General features: G+C 37.4%; 1 protein-coding gene across 3 annotated transcripts; it reads right to left on the reverse strand.

Annotated features, from left to right (window-relative positions):
• Positions 1–388: 388 nt before the first annotated feature.
• On the reverse strand, positions 389–22,409 carry LOC122651740 (protein transport protein Sec24-like At3g07100). 3 transcript variants are annotated; one of them, XM_043845255.1, is made up of 13 exons: positions 18,589–19,578; positions 18,336–18,474; positions 13,656–13,846; positions 12,878–12,985; positions 12,479–12,682; positions 12,083–12,314; positions 11,849–11,998; positions 11,570–11,726; positions 10,843–10,970; positions 10,408–10,730; positions 10,131–10,325; positions 9,676–9,916; positions 389–774 (listed from the first exon to the last, which is right to left on the reverse strand). In XM_043845255.1, exons 1-12 carry the CDS (start codon positions 19,528–19,530, stop codon positions 9,683–9,685), a joined length of 3,003 nt encoding a protein of 1,000 aa, XP_043701190.1. In that variant the 5' UTR covers positions 19,531–19,578; the 3' UTR covers positions 389–774; positions 9,676–9,682. The 3 variants fall into 3 exon arrangements, with proteins under 3 accessions (XP_043701190.1, XP_043701192.1, XP_043701191.1); XM_043845257.1 differs by lacking the exon at positions 389–774 and adding an exon at positions 9,165–9,295 and having other exon boundaries at positions 9,659–9,916; XM_043845256.1 differs by lacking the exon at positions 389–774 and adding an exon at positions 22,356–22,409 and having other exon boundaries at positions 9,549–9,916.
• Positions 22,410–23,360: the final 951 nt, after the last annotated feature.

Genomic DNA, 23,360 nt, shown 5'->3' on the forward strand with positions numbered 1-23,360 from the left:
TTTTGGGACTTCGCACTGAATACCTTCAGACTTCTCTCTGATTTGATGGTCTCTTTTATCTTGAATGATTCTTTATCATATTTAGATAAGCAGGCTTTCTTGTTTATTTTTTCTATAACAGCTTATTTTTTTGGCATGCACTAAATCAGATTTCTTGGGAAAACTCCTTAAGTTTCTCCTACTTCGATAATTAACAATACTAATTGGTGGGTTTGTGAATTAAACCTCTTTGCTCATCTTCCTATCATTCGAATGCACAGAATATATTGATGCGATAATGAAATCATCTCCCTGTTTCATTTTCAAAAAATCATAAAACAAAAGAAATTGCACTGCTATTGCATTGGGCCGTTTTACACAACCACACCCCCCCCCCCCCAAAAAAAAATAACAATACAAAATTCTTCTTGTTTTTTTTTTCCCATTTATCTCAAGACACTGGCACAATATGATAATGTTAAAAGCAATTCTTCTCCTAATAAATATTATTTTCAGAAACACCAACAAAAAAATATTTGACGACCAACACCAACAAAATAGTTTGATTTTCTGCACATTGATAATGCTGATGCTCTCAATCATCCATCCCTCAATCTTGTCTGCGGAACCATATAGCATAGATCAGTTTATTCTGATGCACCATTGACGACCATTGTCAACAACTTCAGCTGGATGATACAGAAATATGAAACTATGAATTCTGCTTGGCATCAGAATTAGAGGCAATATAACAGGTTACAGATCCCCAATTATATGAAGCCAATGAAATACAACCTACACAGACCACAATGAGCCATGTGAGGAGTAAGAGGAACCAAAAAATAAAAAAATAGTAATTAAAAAAGCAAAGAAGCAACAACAATTAGTTTCACATGCTGCAACATATTAATCCAATCTTTAACTTGTAGCCAGATGGATGTCCAAAGAATAAGTCAGAAGATGCAATGTGAATTTAATCAAGTGCTGTGACAGCACAAATTGACAAGAAACATCCAAAAGACAAGATTTCTACCAGAGGTAAAGACCAAGATAGCAGAGGTTTCGTTGGGGGAAAGATCAACAAGATTTTAGAAGTGTTACATGTGAAACCAACAATCTTAGTTTCTTTCATTTTCTTGTAACTCAAACTGCTTCTTGATATATTAACTTTTAATGTATTCATTCTGACCATTTTTTTTTCTTTTGGAACATGGATAAATTATTCCCACTTGAGGTGGAATCCAATCCCAGTTCCCCTGTAGGCTTTCACCATCAGGCCAAGAGTGGCAACTCATTCTGACCACAGTTGAATGCCAAGAAACATTTGACTACGTATTTGAGCATATTTGGGCATGATTAGAGGAAAAAAGATGGAGCAGTGAGTTTCTACTAAGTTATGCTAATTTTATCAGATTACATTGTCCCTCCCTCAGCCTCGTCTTTTGGGCATTGTGTTGGGTGTTGGACTATGTTGGTCCCGCCCCATGTGGAGTGAATTGGGTGTTTGGGCTAAGTTGGGTCTAAAACTCATGTGAAGTCAAAGGGCCAATGAGTTGGCATTCACTAACTTCCTTAGTGGGTTGTAGAATTCAAAGAGTCACTTTGTGAAGTGTGTAGTGAGGTTTTCTTCTAAGACAAGAAAAGGAAGAGAGAGAATTAATGGGTTTTCTCTAAGGAGAGAAAAAATGCAAGCTTTGAGAAAAAGGGTTTTAACTTTGTTGAGAAAAAGAAGACAAAAGTTTGTTCTTGGAGCTCTAGGAGAAGAAGTGCAGATTTTGTGGAAATTTTGCTCTCACATTTGGGTTATTCTTGAGGCCGTTTTGCTACATCTCAGGCTCTACATCAGCCAAGTAACCGAAGTTGCAGTTTTCCTTGTTCGGTCTGGGTTCTCCAATTTGGGAGAAATTGTTGGTGGCTTTTAGAGGTGATTTGGTTGCATTTTCGTTAAAGTGTGAGGTAACCTTGTAATCTCTCCAAATGCTTGTTATTTTTTTCTCAATCTTGTGGTGGATCTCAAGTTTGGGTATAAACTTGAGAGGTGAATCATTGTAATCTTTTATTTGTTTTAATGGATTATTCTCTGAGTTGCCTTGTGGTTTTTCCTTCACACTGAAGGGTTTTCCACGTTAAATTTTGTGTTTGTTTGGCTTTGTGGTTGTTAGTTTAGTTTCCATTTTTCGTTTTGTTTGCTTTCTTTGATTCACATAGGTGGGAAGGTTTCCTGCATCACTTCCCAACAAGTGGTATCAGAGCTTTTATGGTTTTGTTGTGTGTGAATCAAAGATAGATGCAAATACTTCTTCAAGGATGATTAGTTTGAATGGAAACAATAGGTTGATTTGGAAAGCTAAAATAGAAGACCTTCTCAATTCATGAGACCTCTATTCACCAGTCGAGGGAATAATGAAGAAACCAGAAACCATATTAGATGATGATTGGAAGAAAATGGATAGAAAAACGATTGCTTGCATCCGACAATGGTTGGATGATGTTGTGCTCCATCATGTATCAACAAAAACTAGTGCAAGTTCTTTGTGGAAGAAATTGCATGATTTATATGAAAGAAAAACAACTGGAAACAAGGTATTTTTAATTAGGAAACTTGTGAACTTGAAATTTAAGGAAAATGAGTCAGTTGCAGACTACTTGAATGAAATACAAAGCATTGTAAATCAATTGGCAGCCATGAAGATGGTGCTAGATGATGAGTTACAAGCATTGTTGTTGCTATGCTCATTACCTGATAGTTAGGAGACTCTTGTTGTATCTCTTACCAACTCGGCACCCGACGGTATCGTTACCATGAGCTAAATTACAAGCAATATGTTAAATGAAAAGTGTTAGAACCGTAGGATTATTCTAAACATTATTTTATTTTTTCTATTATGTGGTGTTTAGTCTCACATTGCTAATTTGTATTTTTGTCCTTTCTATTCAATATTATAAATAGGGGAGATCAAAGCATAAAGAAAATTATAGCAGAAGCAAATCAAGAGGGAGATCTAAATCAAGAAAAGGTGTGATTTGTTACTATTGTAAGAAGCTAGGGCACATGAAGATAGATTAGTGGAAGTTGAAGAAAAAATCAAAGGGAGAAAAAGGAGGTGATGGAAACAAAGAACAAGAAACCACTGTAGTTGCTTCTGATAGAGTTCTACTTTTTTCTATGTGTGTTGAGGGTTGTGTAAATGCAACATGTAATGATTTAAATTGGGTAATTGATACAGGAGCATCCTTCCATGCTACTTCACATAAAGATTTTTTTACATTTTATAAGTCAGGAGACTTAGGTTCAATAAGAATAGGAAATGATGGAAAATCAAAAATTGTTGGAATGAGTAATGTTTGCATTACAACCAATATTGGCTATAAGTTAGTTCTCAAGGATGGGAGACATGTTCCAGATCTCAGATTAAACCTCATTTCAACTAGGAAGCTTAATGATGAAGGGTATGAGTCACAGTTTATCAATGGGATGTGGAAGCTGAAAAAGGGCTATCTTATTGTGACAAGTGGCAAAAAAATATTGCTCTCTTTAAGAAATCGAAGCTCAGTAATCCATAGGCAAGGGGTGAACACTACCACTAGAGATTCTCAATTTGATTTGTGGCATCGACGTCTTGGCCACATGAGTGAAAAAAGTATGAAGGTTTTGGTGAAGAGAAATTATCTTCCAAATCTCAAAGGTACGTCTTTGTCCCCTTGCGATGATTGTTTAGTTGGAAAGCAACATAGAGTTTTTTTTTCATATGCTTTAACTAAACAAAAACTGAGATTCTTGATTTAATTTATTCTGATGTATGGAGTCCCTTGAGGGTAAAAGCTCTTGGTAGTGCATTGTATTTTGTCACTTTTATTGATGATGCATCCAGGAAAGTTTAGAGTTTTACCATAAAGACTAAAAACCAAGTACTTGAGATCTTTCAACAGTTTCATGTCATGGTTGAAAGAACAGAGATTTTGTACAAATAATGGTGGTGAGTATGATGAACATGGTCCTTTTTAAGAAGTATACAAAGCCCATAGTATTTGGCATAAGCAAACAATTCGTAAGACCCCACAACTAAATGGTGTTGCGGAAAGAATGAATCGTACCATTATGGAAAGAGTTAGGTGCATACTCTCAACGCCAAAATTACCTAAGCCATTTTGGGAAGAAGCTTTGCAAACAACTACCTACTTGATTGCTTTATCTCCATCTGTTCCTTTGAATGGAAATGTTCAACAAAAAGTGTGAAGTGGGAAAGATGTTTCCTATGGTCACCTGAAAGTATTTGGTTGCAAGGCTTTTGTGCATATTCAAAAAGCTGAACGGACCAAGCTTGATGACAATACAAAACAGTGTATTTTCACAAGATATGTAGATGAAAAGCTTCATTACAGATTATTGGATCTAGTTGATAAGAAGATTATCAGAAGTAGGGATGTGATTTTTCGAGAAAATCAAATATTTGCTGATTTTGACAATGAGGAACTGCCAAAGAAGATTGTAGATGAACTGTCAGAAGAATAACTCCCTTTACCCATACATGTTGATAATGGACAACAAGCTCAAGTTGAAGAAATAAAGTTGAGAGTGATGAGGCTCCTCAAACAATTGATGATGTGTATGGAAATGATGATGTGCATGGTGATGTTGAGCAGGGAGCAGTTACCTCAAGAAGAACCACCTATGCTAAGAAGGTCACAAAGAGAAAGGAAAGCATAGTTGTCAAGGCGTCGCTTAGGCGTCCAAGCGCCTTGATCAACTTGGGCACCTTGGGCGCCTTGTTGGCGCAGCCTTGATTTTGGGCCCTCTCCAATACCTTAGGTCACTTAGATGCCGTGACAACTATGAAGGAAAGCTTCAACAAGATATCCAACATCAAAGTATGTGACACTCATTGAAAGTAGTGAACCAAAGAATTTTGAAGAAACTATAGTTCATCAACAAAATGTTGAATGGAAGAAAGTTATGCAAGAAGAGCTTGATCCTTTACATAAAAACAAGACCAATGAGTTGGTTGAACTACCAAAAAGGTGAAAAGCTTTGAAAAACGAGTGAGTTTTCAAGCTTAAAAATGAAGATGATAAGAAGAAAATGATGTAAAAGGCAAGGCTAGTTGTCAAAGGATTCGGGTAGAAAAAGGATATTGATTTTGATGAAATTTTTTCTCCCGTGGTAAAGATGACTTCTATATTCGTACAATCCTTGGTCTAGTTGCTAGTTAAGAATTGGAGATTGAGTAGATGAATGTGAAAACAGTCTTGCATGGAGACTTAAAGGAAGAAATTTAAATGGAGCAGCCGGAAGAATTCTTTGTAAAGGACAAGGAGCTTATGGTGTGTAAGTTGAAAGAGTTTGTACTTTGTATGGATTGAAGCAAGCACCGCGGCAATGGCACATTAAATTTGACTGGTTTATGATGAGTAATGATTTTACTAGAACTACTACTGACCATTGTATTCTCAAAAAATATTCAGATTCTTTTTTTATTATTCTCTTGTTAAATGTTGATGATATGCTAATTGTTGGCCAAGATGCTAATTTGATTGACAGGTTGAAAAAGGAATTGAACATGGTCTTTGACATGAAGGACTTAGGGGCTGCAAAACAAATGTTGTACATGACAATCAAGCGTGATAAGAAGAACAAGAAGTTGAGGCTATCACAAGAAGTACATTGAGAAAATACTTGAAAGATTCAACATGAAGAATGCAAGGCCTGTGAGTAAACCATTAACTAGTCATTTCAAGTTAAGTGTCAAGTTGTCACCAACTAGCAATGAAGAAAAGAAGGAAGATCCCCCATGCTTCAGTTGTATGGAGTTTTATGTATATGGTGTGTACCAAACCGGACCATGGTTCGAGATCTCGGTTTCAATACTGCTTTCATCCAGCCAGAAAACCGAGTTGGACTGAGATCTTAGCGAGTTGGTGCTTTTTTTTTAAACTTGGTAGATGATTTCAGTGGGTTTTTTACCAAGTTTGGTCATGAAACTTGGTATACATCATATTTTGGGCATTTAAACACTATGGCACTATCAGATTGTCCAAAATCAAAGTCCAAATAGGAATTTGACTTCGGAACCTAGTTTGGTAGGCTACTATGTTCTAATAGACCCTATTCGACACATAATTTAGTAATAGAAAGCAATCAAAGTATACAATTAATATAAAACAACTTAAAATAAGCATTAGAAAAGTAAAAGTGCAAAATACATCAATCTTAACATATACATCTATCATCCCAAGCCATATTGCCGAATCAGGTATTGCTTCAAATGTGCCACATAGGATTTCCATGTCATAGTGCTGCTAAAGAATCGCACATAGTCTTCCACACAACTTATATGTGTTGTCATCAACTAACAGAAGGTACCCTATCCTAGGGTATGGAAGAGGCGGTTGCGATGAGATTTCGATCGACTGCTACTGCCACCAGGTTGTTGAACTACCATCGGCATGTATGACTGGGCTGGGACTATGAATATGTCATCCACAAAACCTTATCCAGTGCTCAAAACAGATTCAGATATGGTAGGAGATCGTGACAGGAGGAAGTTTACTTCAGGTAATTTGTTTACTTCTGCAGGGAAAGCCATCTCTTGGCAATCAAAGTTGCAAAAGTGTATTGCACTATCAACTACAGAGACAGAATACATTGCTGCCACAAAAGCTTGTAAGGAGATGCTATGGTTGAAGCATTTTCTTATGGAGTTGGGTTTGGAACAAAAGGAGTATGTTGTTAGGTGTGACAGTCAAAGTGTCATTGATTTGAGCAAGAATGCTACATTCCACTCAAGTACCACTTAATTGAGGTCCGATATCATTGGATAAGAGATGTCCTTGAAAGTGGTTTGATGAAGATCAACAAAATTCATACTGATAGGAATCCATCAGATATGATGACAAAGACAATACCAAAGGAGAAGCATGGACTATGCAGCATTTGGCAGGCATGGACTCGATGTGAGCCTACAGTATGGGGGAGTCCTCTTGGGACTGGAGGGGGAGTTTGTTGGGTGTTGGACTATGTTGGTCCAGCCCCATGTGGAGTTGTTTGGGTGCTTAGGCTAAGTTGGGTCCAAAACCCATGTGAAGTCAAAGGGCCAATGTGTTGGCATTCACTACCTTTCTTAGTGGATTGCAGAATTCAAAGAGCCACCTTGTGAAGTGTGTAATGAGGTTTTCTTCCAAGACAAGACGAGGAAGAGGAAGAGAGAGAATTAGTGGGTTTTCTCTAAGGAGAGAGAAAGTACAAGATTTGAGAGAAAGGGTTTCAACTTTGTTGAGAAAAAGAAGAGAAAAGTTTGTTCTTGGAGCTCTCGAAGAAGAAGTGCAGATTTTTCCTAGAGGTTTTGCTCTCACATTTGGGTCATTCTTGAGACCGTGTTGCTACATCTCACGCTCTACATCAATCGGGTAACCGAAGTTGCAGTTTGCCTTGTTAGGTTTGGGTTCTCCAATTTGAGAGAAATTGTTGGTGGCTTTTAGAGGTAATTTGGAAGCATTTTCGTTAAAGTGTGAGGTAACCTTGTAATTTTTCCAAGTGCTTGTTATTTCTTTCTCAATCTAGTAGTGGATCTCAAGTTTGGGCATAAACTTGAGAGGTGAATCATTGTAATCATTTATTTGTTTCAGTGGATTATTCTCTAAGTTGCCCCGTGGTTTTTCCCTTCACATTAAGGGTTTTCCACATTAAATCTTAAGTTCGTTTGTAATGCAGAAGTCGACCTCGAACGAGGGAGAAACCAATGAGAGATTGATTGCAGCCAGGATCAACATGATAAGGATCTATTAATGGTGTGCAACAACAACAAACCATGAAGATGATTGGGAATTTTGAATTTGGTCTTCAAAGGGTATCTTCACAATAGTTTATTGCAGTCACAGAAACAGCACAGCAGTGTATGTTGAACAGGAAAAAGGAGAAGAAGATAAAGAAGAGAAGGGGGGGTAGGGGAATGGCTCTCTCAGCCTGGGTCTCTCACCCACAGCAATCCCAGCTGTTGAAACATGGAATTTCTCCCATAACCGATGGCAAGTTTGGCCACAAATTCTATTCTCCAAATCTGTTTCTATTACAAGAGGGGCTGCCTATTTAATGGAATAGGTCAGCTTACAAAATTAGAAGCTTACAAGATTAGAAACTTAAGAAATAGTAACTTCTAAAAGAAATAGCAACTTCTAAGGCCTAATTTGGTATGATTTCTATTTCAATTTCAGGGGGTGATTTCTATTTCTGAAATTGTTTGGTTTGATTTTTGCACCTTATTTCAGTGAAATAGAAATAAAGTGAAATAGAAATTCTGAATTAGCTACCACCGCCACTGCCGCTGCCACCGCCGCCACCACCACCACCCCCACTACATCCACGTCACCACTACCCTGCCACCACCGTCACCATCACCACTACCCCGCCGCCACCACCACCACCCTCCCCAAAGAAATATAGAGAATCTATTCTTAGAATTTGAACTATCAAATGGATTTTTTTATTCTTGAAATATTTCATATTGATACAACCAAAACAATTTCAATTTTTTGACCAAAAATCTATTTGTTGACTATTTCAAGAAATCAATCCAAAATTGAAATAGAAATCATACCAAATCAGGCCTAAAAATAGAAACCTAATGAAAATAGAAACTAGGCTTTATAGTTCAGCCAACATGCAACGAAAAAAATTAGAAGCTTGTGGTAGTTTGTTGGGTTTCCATCTTTTGTTTTGTTTGCTTTCTTTGATTCACATAGGTAAGAAGGTTTTCCACATCTCTTCCCAACACATTGAGGCTCATAGCTGTAGAGAGGAGAGTAAAAGACTCAAACAAGAGAAGCCCAATAAATAGTGTTTGTCTAACATAAGGCATATTCTTGTGGGAATTGAAAGACAAGAGAAGCCAAAAACAAATGTGATCTACAGACCTATTTTTTCGAAACGGGAAAAGGTGGAACCGTGGAAGCAAATAATCTATTAACCTATTTTCTCATGACAGTGAACCCATACCAAATCTAAATTTTTCCTCTATTGCAACCCTAACCCTTTTACCCGTACCACCACCATAAGCCATCCATCACCCCCATCGAGCAAACCCAAATGCAACCCTGCTAGATAAGAGAGTCGAAAACTCCTTTATCAATAAACGCCATGGAGATTCCTGCTTTCTTGCATCCCCAAACTAGTCTATCAACCATCCGTAATGGCCTAGACAAATTGACCTTTTAGCATAAAGCCATATTGTCTCTCTGATATTTCCTTCCCTTGTTTTACTCACTGCCATATGTGTGTGTACATACCAATGAGTAAGTGTATCCATGAGCACAGCAACCCAAAAAAGAAAAACTATTTAGCATATCAGCTTATTATATCAAATATTAAATAATTATGCAGACAGCATGCCAGTAAAAATGGATGTAACCATGGGGGACAGTCCTATTTGAAAAAGAAAATGAGAGCACAAATGGATATAGAAACCAAAATTTTTAGCCAAGGAGACTAATAATGGAAAATCCATGCGTTGTTTCCTAATTGGAAATCAAAACTCAAATGTAAAAGCATATGCCACATTGACCTGAAATGGAAAACATATTCCCAAAACTTTTGTAACTTAATCTCTCATTAAAACTCTATCAACTTCATTCAATGGTGAATAATGTAAAGGGACTACATCGAAACCCCAAAATGGAAAACTAGAAATTTAAAGTCATGATTACCTGCACATTATGCACTTTGCTGGACTTGCCGGTGTATTTGTAGTATCCAGTCAACATGGCCACTAGTTCCTCCATTTTGATCCTCCACAAGGTTTGCAAGTAGCAACCTGCTCTCTCTTGGTTGTTCACCTTGTCTTACAACCTGGGGCAACTGGTAATACGAAGGGTCACTTTCCCTAAATCTCTTCAGTAACCCCATTAGCTTTCTTGACATCTCATTGTCTCGCTCACAAAGAATAACCTGAATTTCACGAACCAAAGAGCAAAACAGCATTAAAGAAAGTTGACTATGGTAACACTAAAAAACTGGAACAGAGGTTGAAAGAATGAGAAAATCAATCCAGGTACACAATCCCAGTAACTATAGCTCCATTCTAGATTACCTCAAGGTGATCTATGATATTTGGCAAATGCTGAAAACACTGACAAGAATATAGTGAAGGAAGACCATATACCTGAGATAGATCAGGAAAACCAGACAAGTCTACCCCAAGTAAATTGAATGCTATAGCAGACGAAAGCATTCTGCTAAACCAAATAATGAAGCGAAACCCGTCATCATAAATATAGAGACCTCTGGGATCCAAGCTCTCCGTGGATAAAGGTAACATTTTTGAGAAATTCTTAAAATCATCAGCCTTAACGGATCCCTAAAAACAAAGTAGAGTATCAGTTTATGAGATCTAATAAATTAATTATTTGAGCAGGCTACACATGCACGGGGTTCCTTACCTTTTCAAGATACTCATCAATCCGAATCAAGCTTGGATGGAGAAGCTTCAGTAACCTTCCAACAGGCAAAGTCATCATAGTGAAACCAGCTGCACAGCGTTCATCAAGTTGAGCATCAGCAAATCCCCCACGGAGAGGTGTGGATTTACATAATGCCAATCCATACAAAGGCAAGAATTTCAGTGATTCTGGATATATCATCCTGGCCGCCAAGCGGTGCTGCACAGCATGGAGATTTCGATATTCTCTAAGGGCTTTCACAATCCTCAACTGCACAGAGTGCCGTGCATCTTCCAGCTTATGGGTCAAAGTTTTTTCAATAGCTGTAGCGCAAGTTTTCATGACTTATATTACTGTAGTAAACTAAAACACATGTAGTTTCACAAAAAAAAATATTGTACAGTACCAAATGGGAATTTAAATATTTAATCATACCAAGCCTAGAAAGCAAAGAAACTATGGCACCAGTATCAGCCTGGCGGTACATTTCTCCAAGATCCGCCACCACGGGTGCAGCTGCTGTATGGACTCTAATACGCCTTTCACCTGAAGATGATGTGTATCTTGCCCTTGCTAAGGAACTCTTGACTACTAGTAAAGAAAGGCAACAATATAACTTTACATATTGACATATTGGCCACTAAGGGCATCTGAAGCTCCAACATTAATGATGCGTTGCACACAAGCTAAAAGAGTGAAATTGTTGAAAGCACCTTAGAAAGAGAGAGAGAGAAACTGACTCGAAGTGTATACAAAATCAAAAGGCCAACGAAACTCAAGCCTGCCCTTCTCCAGACTAATAGCATCCACCTTCCACCCCCAAGAAAGGATACATGCATGTATAAATGTTCAAGATGCAAACACATCAATTGTACAATCTGGAGCAACAAATAATGGGTTGCAGAAATTGATTTTTCATACTATAAATGTTTGAAAGTGTGAGACATTAAGCACATAGATCAGCTATAAAATATTTGAGAACAAATAAAACATCTAGATGATGGAGAAGCAGAACCATGTAAGCATAGTTTTCCAGTATATAGAAGTATCCATAGTCTCATCTAAAAGGGAAAAATGATAGATATCAGTCAGCAAAAAAGTTTTATATTCAATTCATGACCTGCTGCAAACTACAATCATCTACTCAGAAATCAAAGGATACAGCAGAGCAACTTGAAAATATATAGTCTGAGTTGTCAATAATGTTTCTTCCAGAGAAAACTGCATTGCAAAGGCTTTATCACAGTCGACAGCTGGAAGTGCCAATAAATCTGTAGATCTTAACATGAAGTGTCCATGATAATTTGTAACCCGGCCCCCTGAAAAGCAATAAAAAATATCCATATTTCAACACTAAGACAGTATACAACAGATAATCTGCCAAACAAAAAATAGATCTTGAATTCCCAAGTTTAATAGAAAGCAAATAATTGGAATGAACCTTTGCCACATCTTATACGCATCACTGCTTCCCAAGCAGTTTCCCTTGTAAGGTCCCTGGCGAGCTCATATCTCAGCCTCTCTCCATGGACAGTCGATTTGAAACTTGGAAAGTAATATACTTGTCCACCAGTATATTTTGCCAGAGTTCCTATCAGGGGAAAAAATTCATGGTATGTGAAGTAAGGATAGCATTCTTAGATAATTAAATAATTTATTTTAATACAACATGTACCTAGTGATGCAATGTCAGTGTACTTGTCGCTGAAAGCATATACATTCACCCCTATCTGGTACTTGGTAAGATCAGCAGCCATTTGCTTATAGAAAGAATCCTCAGGTATTCTCAGTGCATTTTCTTTATCTGTTCCATAAACACGATGATCATCTCCTCGCAACCTTAAGCGGCCAATGCTAAGTGATGGTAGCCCGCTCTGGAAGATCAACAATTTACCCCCAAGTTGGTTCTGTTGTGCAAGAACAGCCCAAGTTAGTGTCAAGTTGTTCCTCAAGTGCTACCCTCAGAGGCACCAATAAAACCTAGAACATAGATAATATATTAATACATCCGATAGGATTTCAGTAAGGAAGAGAAATTAAGAATGGTGAAAGTATTGGAAAGGTAACACACCATAACCATGAAAGCTGCCTTAAGAGCTGGACCAAAAGCAGATTCCACATTTACATTGTCCTGGAACATGGATGGCAAGCTACCTAGAAATGCGTCTACCACATTTCTTGATTCAGACAAGTTGACCAGCAGATCATCTGGCAATGGTACAAATATGTCTTCCAAATCTGACACCACCATCATTTGAGGTTGCGTCAAAGATGACTGGAACATGCCAAAAAAAAAACAAGTTAATATGATTTGCTAGATATGAAGATGTATTATCAGTAACCTGAGGAAAAGCATCAATACAACAACTAGACTTTTAAATAAAAACTGAAAGTTAAATAATCAAATATAAACCAGACTCAATTAACAATGACTGCTCCTAAATAATCAGCAGAGTGAAAATTGACTTGCCTTCATATTATAAAAATGTAACGTACTGTCAAAAGTTAAAAACCCTATCTGTGTTCTGGGGTAGCCAGGCAACTCATCCAAGCAAGATCTAATCGTATTTGCTACGACCTGCCAAATAAAATTCAAAGTTAATACATGTTCAAAGATCTTCAAAGAATATCAAATGAAGCACAACCAATGCATGATCATTGAGGAACAAAAAAAGAAAAAAAAAGTTACATCCTCCCCCACCCATAATACCAAGATAAAGCCTAAAAGGCCTTTCTATGTCCAACTGATCCACAAGTACACTGCCACACAAAAAAGGGTGTACCCAGTGCACGAGGCTTCCTCCACTGAAGGGTCTGGGGAGGGTCACAATGTACGCAGCCTATCTCCGCTTTGCGGAGAGGCTGTTTCCCGACTCAAACCCACGACCACTAGGTCACAATGGATGTACCTTACACTGCCACAATGAAAAGTAATTCAATATGCTACACCAGCTTTTTAAGGAAATATAATAAGTGGAAAAACAAAATCTCCCCCTCCCATATACCAAGGAAAAGCCCAAAAAGGCCCTTCTAGATCCAAAACAGCTAGTTAATCAAGTTTCTTGAAGAGCATGCAAACCAGAACAAAATTCATTCTTAAGATATTATAAAAATATTCTGCCATTTATCATGAATTGCACACATATTAACTATAATTAACATGTAATTGATATAAATGTACTGCATGCTAGCATGCAAAAATGAATTTTTCTACAGATGAAGATCATCCTTCAAATAAAAGTGCTTACCTCAAGCATACCACTTCTAACAGCAGACACTGATACATCAATGAGGAAAAAATATAGCGGTGGCATTGGAGGCCGCACCATATACTCAGTTGGAGCCACAAATTCTACACTACCCCTCGAAAGTTCAGGCCGTTGATCCAAATCAGTTCTTCGACCATTTGCATCCAAATAGGAAAAATATTCACCAGGAACTGAAGATGGAAGTGGAAACAGGTTAGCATTTATGTCTTGCATGGAGGTAAAGAAAGCTATAAGAGAAACAAGCCTCTTCAATGACGGCACGAGTAAGTTCGATCTTACCAACAAGTGCACATCAACAAAGTACATTTCGATTAGGCATTAAATAAAGTACAATGGGAGGGAAAAAGATAAAACCAATCTACTCTGGTCAAGCTAACAAGTATAAATTAAAATTGAGAACCTAAAGAAATATCCTCATAGAGAAAGGTAAAGAGAAAAAAGGACATGCAGGAAACCAGATTCTCCTGAAAATGTGTATCGAGAAACAAGAGATTCCATTATTAGTAGTGAATTTTGTTTCGATTGAGCTGAAATCCAGAATCTTCATTTTAGTATCTTAACACAAAATAGTTAGTTCACCGAAATCTCCTCCTGGTGGTCTCGGCAATTCCGGTCATTTTTGTGGTGTTTCAGTTGTTTTGTTCATTTCACCTCCATTCCATTATTTCTACTGAAACTGAAACACATGAGAAACATTGTTTTAGAATCTTAAGAATTTAGTGAGCAAAGTTCATTTTGAGCCCAAGGCCCTAAATGATGCAGAATTAAGGGTGTATTCAAAGAGGAATAAAGCCATAAGCAGACCCACAACTTAAGTTTTTTAATCACCCACGATAGGCTTGTTTTTGGCCCACGATAGGTTCTGTTGTAAGTTTTATTCAGGCCCATTTTCTAAATATAACTTAAGCCCACTAAGAGCTTAAGAAGAGCCATCGGCCAGCCTTATGAAGAGGATTTTGTTGGAGGATTTCATGGGCCATGTGACAGCTACATGGGTGCTGCTACTACTTAATTAGTGGTACAAGTTATTTAGTTTCTAAATTGTAACCAGCTACTTAGTAGTTAAGTAGCTAAGTAGGTTTTCTCTTTTATTTACTTTCTATTTCCATGTACTAGCTTTGGATCTTATTCTAAAAGATCCTAAATAGATTGGCAGCCAAGTAGCCTTGCTCATACATAAGGGGTTACCATTTTTGTAATAGGTTGAATGCTATTATAAATAATAGAGGAGGGGCATGTTGCCCACGATTTTGATGAACAACATTATGCTCTCTCTTGAGATTTTACTGATGCATTGATTCAGTTGCAGGCCTTAGGTTGTGATTGCTATCGTTTGGTTGGTGGTGAAGCTGACCTTGGTTTGGTGGTGATACCAAGTGATGAGGTATGCTAGGCTGACCCAAAAAAAACACTAGCATAGCAAACCCCTGAAAACCAGAATCTCAATGAACCAGAAAACTATGAATATGGCAGAAACTAAACGTGATTAAAACTTGCAAACCACAAATCTACAACAACAAACTCAGCCTTATCCCAACTTAATGGGGTCGGCTACATGGATCCAATCAATCAAAGTAGGTAAAAACTGCAAAGTGAAAGAGAAGAATGGGAAAATGAGATGAGAAGTGAAAAATGAAAAATGAAAAATGACAAATGAAAATACAAGAAAAGTGAAAGAGGAAAGAAGCATAGCCTAGCAAGTCAGGAGAATCTCAGCTAAATAGGATCTGCTACATGGATCCTTGCCCTCCAATAGGCTCTATCCATGGGTCACACACAGAGTTTAAGTCCCCAATGGGTTATATGGGTCATGGGCTAAGTAATTTTGAGTTTTCTATTGTAACGGGCCCATTCTATAAGCCCAGAGAAAGAGAGAATTGCTCACACTCACACACAAACTCTTTCAAATAATTCAATTCGATTCCAATCGATTGGGGAGGGGTCTTTAAATAGAAAAAAGGAACTAGACTTCTACCTAATGTGGACTTCCTAACAAGTAATAAGACTAAAGACTTTTAAAAGTAATAAAAGACTACCTAAACCTAAATTAATTATTCCCATGCACCCTTTAAATCCCAACTTTTGGGCCTATAAAAGAGGCCCATTATAATATTTTTTTAAAAAAATCAAAATAAACAAGCCACTAAAAAAAATAATGGACTGCTTGAGGAGGTTCCTTGAACAAGACCAATAAAAACATTTAGAAATCGCCAACAAGTCCAAGATTGCTTAACTATGATTTATATTGAAGGAGTTATCTACCAGTCAAACTTAATTTGGTGTGCACGAATGCTGTCAAAATCGCTCTGAATGAAAATATTTTTTGGACATCAAAACAAATGAATATTTTACCTCACTCTTGTTTTTTAACAATGTTTTACCATATTAAGATTTATGAAATTTTTAGATTTGAGAAAAACCCCAACATTAGAAAGTTGAAAATTGCACCTACCGCCGAAAATCCAGCTTTTGTTCTTGAACTTGGGGTTGACTTTTTATCCTTTTGGACTTTTATTTTTTAATTATTTTTATTGGATTCAAATAAGGGGTATTTGCTTATTTATGAATAATATCTTAAGTAAATGTAAAAACATTTACTTAAATGATATTAGGCATAAATAAGTGTTTGTCCTAGTTTCTAGCATAAATAAGTGTTTGTATACCAAGATTTGCATACATAGGTGTTTGTATACCAAGATTTCCCATCGAGAGATCTCGGCCGAGACATTGTAACTTTCCATTTCGACCTTCATCTCGTCTCGCTATTTTGAAATGGCGAGTTATCAGCAAGATCTTGTGAGTTCTTGTACCATGGTTGATATACCTATAGAGGCTACTACAAGACTCCAAGAAAAAGAGGGTGAACCGGTTGACAAAGATCGCTACCAGCGGCTGGTAGGGAAACTTATTTACCTATCTCATACATAGCCAGACATAGCCATTATCGTGAGTTTGGTAAGTCATTTCATGCATGATCCTTATTCCTCTCATATCAATGATGTTCTTCGTATTCTTCGTTATTTGAAGTCCGCCCCAGGAAAAGGAATTCTCTGATCTCCTCAAGGCCATCTACGAGTTGAAGCGTATACTGATGCTGATTGGGCTGGATCTTCTGTTAGAAAGTCCATATCTGGTTATTGCTCCTTTGTAGGTAGAAATCTTGTCACTAGGCGTAGCAAGAAATAGAATATGGTAGCAAGGTTCAGTGCTGAAGCAGAGTTTTGTGCTATGGCACAAGGCACTTGTGAGCTGTTATGGCTTAGAGGTTTATTACAAGGTCTTGGTGTTTCTATCCGTCTCCCTATGATGTTGTATTGTGACAACAAGACTGCCATTAGCATTGCTCACAATCCAGTTCAGCATGATTGTACCAAGCATGTGCAAGTTGATAGACACTTCATAAAAAGAAAGGCTAGAAGGACTGATTTGTGTTCCTTTTATGAAGTCTGTTGATCAATTGGCTGATGTATTCACTAAAGGGTTGAGTGGGAAAGTCTTTCATCCTATTTTAGTCAAGTTTGGCATATTTGATATTTATGCTCCAACTTGAGGGGGAGTGTTAAAATATTGTATTTAGTGTCGTGGGGGTATTTTAGTCATCCTTGTTATTTTCCACTATAACCGACTCTAATTAATTAGAGTTGGCTAGGTGGGGGCAATTCTGTAATTTTTCTCTCCCCTCTTCTATTTTAAATAAAGGGGCTTGGATGTTCATTAATACATCCAAGCATTGAGCTCTAAATTCTTTCCTGTTAACACCCACCTTTAAGGCTGTTGTGATGGACTTTGAAAGATTTTTCAACTAGAGGATGACATGGCCGTCATATTTCATAGGGTCTGAAGCCAAACTACCATTTTGGGTGTTTTTTTCCTCCAATCTAATGATTCTAACATAAGTAAACATGCTTAAATAGGCAGTCCTTGAAGTTTCAGGGAAAATTTTCCACCTAAATGACCAAATTTCAGTTCTGAAATACCGAAATATTTTGCTTTCATGGGAGGTTGAAATCCAACCGAAATTCGCAATTTTTAATCTTCGTTTTACGGTAAAGCTGGTCTTTCACATGAGTTTTCTGTTTGATCTTAATTACAAGTGTACCACGATAGGAGGAGTGTCCCTATCATAGTCTAACTCTTATTTATCGAGTAGTTTGTCTAGTCAGTCTAGCATTGCTTTATATCTTTCTTATTTAGATAGGTTTCTAATTTTGTATTGTCTCTAGGATTCACAACGAGATGCTTATATTTTTACGAATTGTATAACTATGCTTGAAACAGTACATGCCTCTATTCCATCATGTATGTATGCATGTAAGTACAATGTATTTATGCAAGTATACATGCTGTACAGTCTAAAAATGTAGATAGACAGACTGACAGATAGATAGAAATGACATACTAGCATATAGGATATAAAAGCATATCTTTAAAAATCATTGATTGTGAAAGGAAAATTATAGATAAGACTATTCAGTGAAATTACATATATGATACATTATGAAATGTTTAATGAAAGCGACATACTTCTAGTACATCATATTCTATAGAAAGCTATTTAGTACAAAAGCGAGAAAAGGGGGGACGCAACTATACACTACTAGAGACATGTCATTTCATTATGGGCAATTTTTTCAGGGCAGATTGTTCATTTTAATATACCATCATTGAGAAAAGCACAGATGTTGCAGCTCCACTTTCTACCCCCATCAGTAAATGTAACATAGGCATTGATATATGTGCGACATCTTCTACATCGAATAATGCCCATTGATCCAAAATTAACTGTAGGCACTTCCTCCTGAAAAAATACAAACAGTGGATAAGTAATAATGCATACACAAGGAACTGTATCATATCATATGTTCAAATCAACAAATCTTGATCTGAGTATGATTGTTAGTTTGTTACTGACCCCATCAGGAGCTTCAGCAAGAGGATGAACCACTGCTCCTAGAGGCAAGTGCCACCTAGAAAACAATGATTGTGAGTTTGGTATTGCACTTGTGGTAAGCCTTAAATATCTGGGATGGCAATTCAAGGGGTACTTCTCAATGAAGGACTTTGGCTCTATGTCACCATCCAAAGGCCTCGGCAACGCTTTAGAATCAAGTCCTGGGTCAATTGCTCCTGGAACAGATCCAAAAGAAAGGGACTGGAACTCCTCCAACAATCCTGGAAAGGGACCTACAGGAGGTACTGCACCGGGGTGTTGCATTTGTTCCCTTGGATTAACACCCATCGGAGCTGCTACAGGTGGCGGTGGTACATAACCTCCTTGTTGAGCAAAAAATGGAGACCGAGCAGATGGAACTTGTGAAGCAGGATTAGCTTGCACATTAGGATATCCTTGCAGATATGGCTGCATAGTTGATCTAGAAGCAGGAAACGAGGGCTCTAATGAAGAGTGGGGTACATTCCCTCTTGGTGGAGTATGAGGTACATTTTGAGGAGGTCCCATAGGCACCAAAGGAATCTGGGGTTGTGGACGAAAAGAAACAGGTGGTGGAGGTAAAATTTGTTGACCGGAAGAGGGAAGAACTGATGGGGATAACCCTGGTTGCCCAACAGGTGTACCACGTGACGGGGGTACGGGTTGAGCTGGAGGAAAATGTGAAGTTGGAAAATTTTGATAGGAACCAACATCCTGTGGGACATAAGAAGATGGCGGAGAAGACATAGATGGAACATTAAACCTAGCCGGTGGAAAAGCTGTATATCCGGAAGCCTCAGATCCAACCACTGGGGCAGAGGATAAAAAGGGTGTCATTGTCGGAGGAGCAGCTGCAAAGGGAGAGGCAGCAGGTCTTCCTGGGAAATTTGATGCTCCAGTCTTTTCATTTGCCATGGGTGTCATTTTACTTGCTTGATCTCCTATAATGAGTTACAGTTCGATGCACCAAACCTGCCACAAACAAATATAAATTTTATTATTAGCGAAAAGAAATGAGAAATATAACATACTAAAGAGTTTTGCCACCATGAATGATTGAAGGAAGAAAGTTTCATGATGTGTATAGAAGCAACACAGCAAACATGATCTAAAAAAAGCTAAAAACTTTGCAGATTCAAATGTGTTGTCTAACCCTAGCTTTTCCATGAGCACCTGCCATCATTCTGCAAATGAGATGATGGAGATTTCATCCTCATGTCAGTCATAGTAGAATTTTCATGAAGACAACACAAATATTTAAAATACTTAAAAGAACATATATATAATATGTCAGACTGGAGGAGAGATTTCTTTGAAAGATTTTCCTTTTTTAGGGGGAGTTGGAAGGGGCTAAGAAACAAGAATTTCGTCAATTAAATAAAACATAGTTGTCAAAGGCATCATGGTGCGAATTGAGGAAAGAGAGTTACCACAAAGCAACTATTTTAGATATCTGGGGTCAATCATAAATAAAGAAGGTGACATAGAAGATGATGTTTCACAGAGAATTAATAATAAAAAGAATAACGAAACAAAATCCAAACAGAATCTGGCATGAACAGTAAGTATGCCAAGTCTAAACAAAGAACTGGTTTTCCTTCTCCTTTCTAGCAGAATACTACATCAGAGATTCTAGACAAGTCAAAGGTTATCCTTTTAGTGTATTATGAACCATTGAATGCTTATTCAGTTACCGTACTAACAAGATCAAGAAATATGATCTCGATATGTTTTCGGAAAGTTTTGACTTTTGACCAATTTACAAATTTGGTGTTGAGATGTAACAAGATTTCTTTTGAAAGTGATGTACAGCCTATTTTTGCGTTGCAGTTTCATTTGTCTATGGGAGAAGTTATGCACTCATATGACTTGCTAAAATGGTAAATAGGAGTCAAAATTTAGTAAGTTGAAGTCTTAGGTTCAAAATCAGAAAGAGATTCCTCAAATTGGTCTTCAGTGACTTCTAAATTGTCTTTTACTTTATTTCTTTTAAATGAGTTTAATACAATAAGAGATTTAGTAAGCAGGGACATGCAAAATATATGTAGGTAATTACTAATTTTGAAAACATTATAGACTATATAAAGGCAAGCGACAACATCCAAACAGATTCATTGTGGATTAGATTGCTATAGTAGCTGAAGTGGAGCTGTTTACTCTTCTGGTTGGTGACCATATGTTCATGATTATGGTAGCCCTTATAATTCTCTTTCTTTCCACTTCTTTCTCTTTTATTTTTTATTGTTGCATAGTAGATTTTTTTTCAAGTTCATTCTCAAAATCAAGAAGTTAGTGTTGGGCATGATACTTTTGTTGTTGGACAATTTTCATGTATTCCTACTCACCTAGAAACTGTAATTCTAGAATTTACAGTACTAGTAGGCCTTTTAATTTCTCTAAACAGTGCCTATTTGCTCTCCTAATTCATTTATGCATTGATACATTAGTCATATTTTTTTATCCCTTTCACACTCTCAGAATATTCTGAGGACACCATACTTTTACATTACCGCTCTTTTTCTTCCACTTCCATTTTACTAACTCAGGCCAGGGAGGAGAAACTAGAACTAAGAGGTGCCACTGCTGTGATCATGCCAGCCATTGTCACAATCATGCCGTACTGATCCCTTTTTAATTTTCCAGTGACAGCCTCTATCTTGGTGTTCTTCTGATTTCAAAAAACTTTCATTGAAGGAGAACAATTAGTAGATATTATATTAGTTTTTCCTCCATGTTTCATCAACAATCTAGTTTTTTATTCCAATTGCTTTTTATGGCTAGAATTTGTGATTATGCTTTTGATTATTGGTTACTTTATGTGATTGCACAGTAAACACAAGCACCTAGATTTGACAAAAGCTCAGAGATTTTTCTAATCACACACAAAACCACAAGAGGCATGCCACCAACCATGATTTTGTAGGGCTTAACAGTGGCTGCCGAGTGCCTCAATAGGGTTTCTCATAGTGGGTCCCAAGTCCCAAGCTAGTAAGAAATCTAATATAGCCTCTAAAAGATGCCAATCAAATGCACTATTTTATGTGTCATCCAGTTTTTTTTTTTTAATGGTTCTTGAGTATATTGGTGTAGTTTTTGCTGTTGTTGTTGTTTGCCACTGCTTTTTTCCTTTTTTATTTTGGGCTATTTGAATAATTCTTATTTCTCTAACTGATATTTCAGTGTCATTATGGGGTTCCATTCCCTCATCCTTCCTTGTCCTTCATCTTCCCTTGCCCATTTGTGAGTTCAAATATCAATAGTTTTTGTTGATTTCAGATATATATGTGTCGTGTTAGAAATAATAATTACCAAATATGTTACCCAAAATACATCATGATTAATGTTTCAATCTTTTTGAGGAAAATTAGAATCCATTCAATACCCATACCCATCCTCGTATTGCATTGCCTCCCACTTTTACAGTTCCGACTGTTCAAAAGGAGATACATACGTAGAAAGACTCATTGAATCATGCGCCCTCCCTCACTTTTTCTTCTGTTCGGAAGCAAAATTTTTACTTGATGCATCAATAACTCGTTCCCTCCTACTTGCATGCCACGAATTCACCAAAATCCAGTATTCCGGAAATTGAAATTTCGACTAAGATAAATCTGTCCAATTATCCAAAACCCTACTACACTACTTTGTAAATACAATACCGGAAGATTGTTCAGCAAAAAATTTCAACGAAGGAAGAGAAGCAATAGACAAATAAAAGAGAGAGAGAGAGAGAGACAGAGGACTCCTACCTGGATCAAGGGCGGAGGTCCACAGAATTTACAGTGTCGAATTCAGTCGAACGAAAAGAGAGCCTTTACCTGTATCAACGGCAGTTGAAGAATTAAATCTAAAGAGCAAAAAAGAATTGAATTTGAATCAGAAAACCTCGTCCTTGTAAGAAAGATGCGAAGAGAATAGATCGAACTAACCTTTCGGAAGATCAATGGGAAGCTAGGAGCTGGAGTGAAATCGAATGATCGATCCACCGAGATTTGCTGAACTAGCGAGATTTTTTTTTTTTATTATTGAAATTCGCTAGTTTTAGTTCTTGGGAAGAGAAGGAGAAATACTTGCGACTCTCAAGTCTCTAATACTTCAATTACCCCCTCTTCTTAACTTTTCAAGAGAATCGCTGTTTCAGCGTTTCATTACGAACCCTGGCAGGACGTTACCGAGTCGTAGACATTCAGGGTTTCAACAATCAGCGAATCAGATCGGGAATGCCCGATTAAGATCGGAATCGCCGGTTACCAATCTCGATTTCTGACAAGTCGTCGATTCCTAGTTAAAACTTAAAAACTGATAAATTTGGAAACTAAGATTTCTATTGAATGAAGAATCGTATTGTATTGTACAATGGAGATTACAACCAAATCTATAGAGAAAGAGTCCCTTCCTTGGAGCATGCAATAATAGGAAACCCGTTTGGAATAGGAAACTTAATACCCCATGAAATAAGGAGAGAATCTCATGACAATGGGAATTAAAAGATTACAGAGATTATATTAAAATAGGAAAATATAGTTGGAGATCGAGATCCTTTCCAATAGATCCGTTATTACTCCCCCTCAAGGTGGAGCGAGTAGATTACGAACACGCAACTTAGAAAGAAGAAAAAGAAACTGATCACGGCCCAAAGCCTTGGTTGAGATATCCGTGAGCTGCAGTCGGGATGACACCGGAAAAGTCTTCAAACAACCGTTCTGAATACGCTCACGAACCAAATGACAATCAAGCTCAATGTGTTTAACACG

This window comes from Telopea speciosissima, chromosome 2 (assembly GCF_018873765.1).
Source record: "Telopea speciosissima isolate NSW1024214 ecotype Mountain lineage chromosome 2, Tspe_v1, whole genome shotgun sequence".
Taxonomy (NCBI): Eukaryota; Viridiplantae; Streptophyta; class Magnoliopsida; order Proteales; family Proteaceae; genus Telopea; species Telopea speciosissima.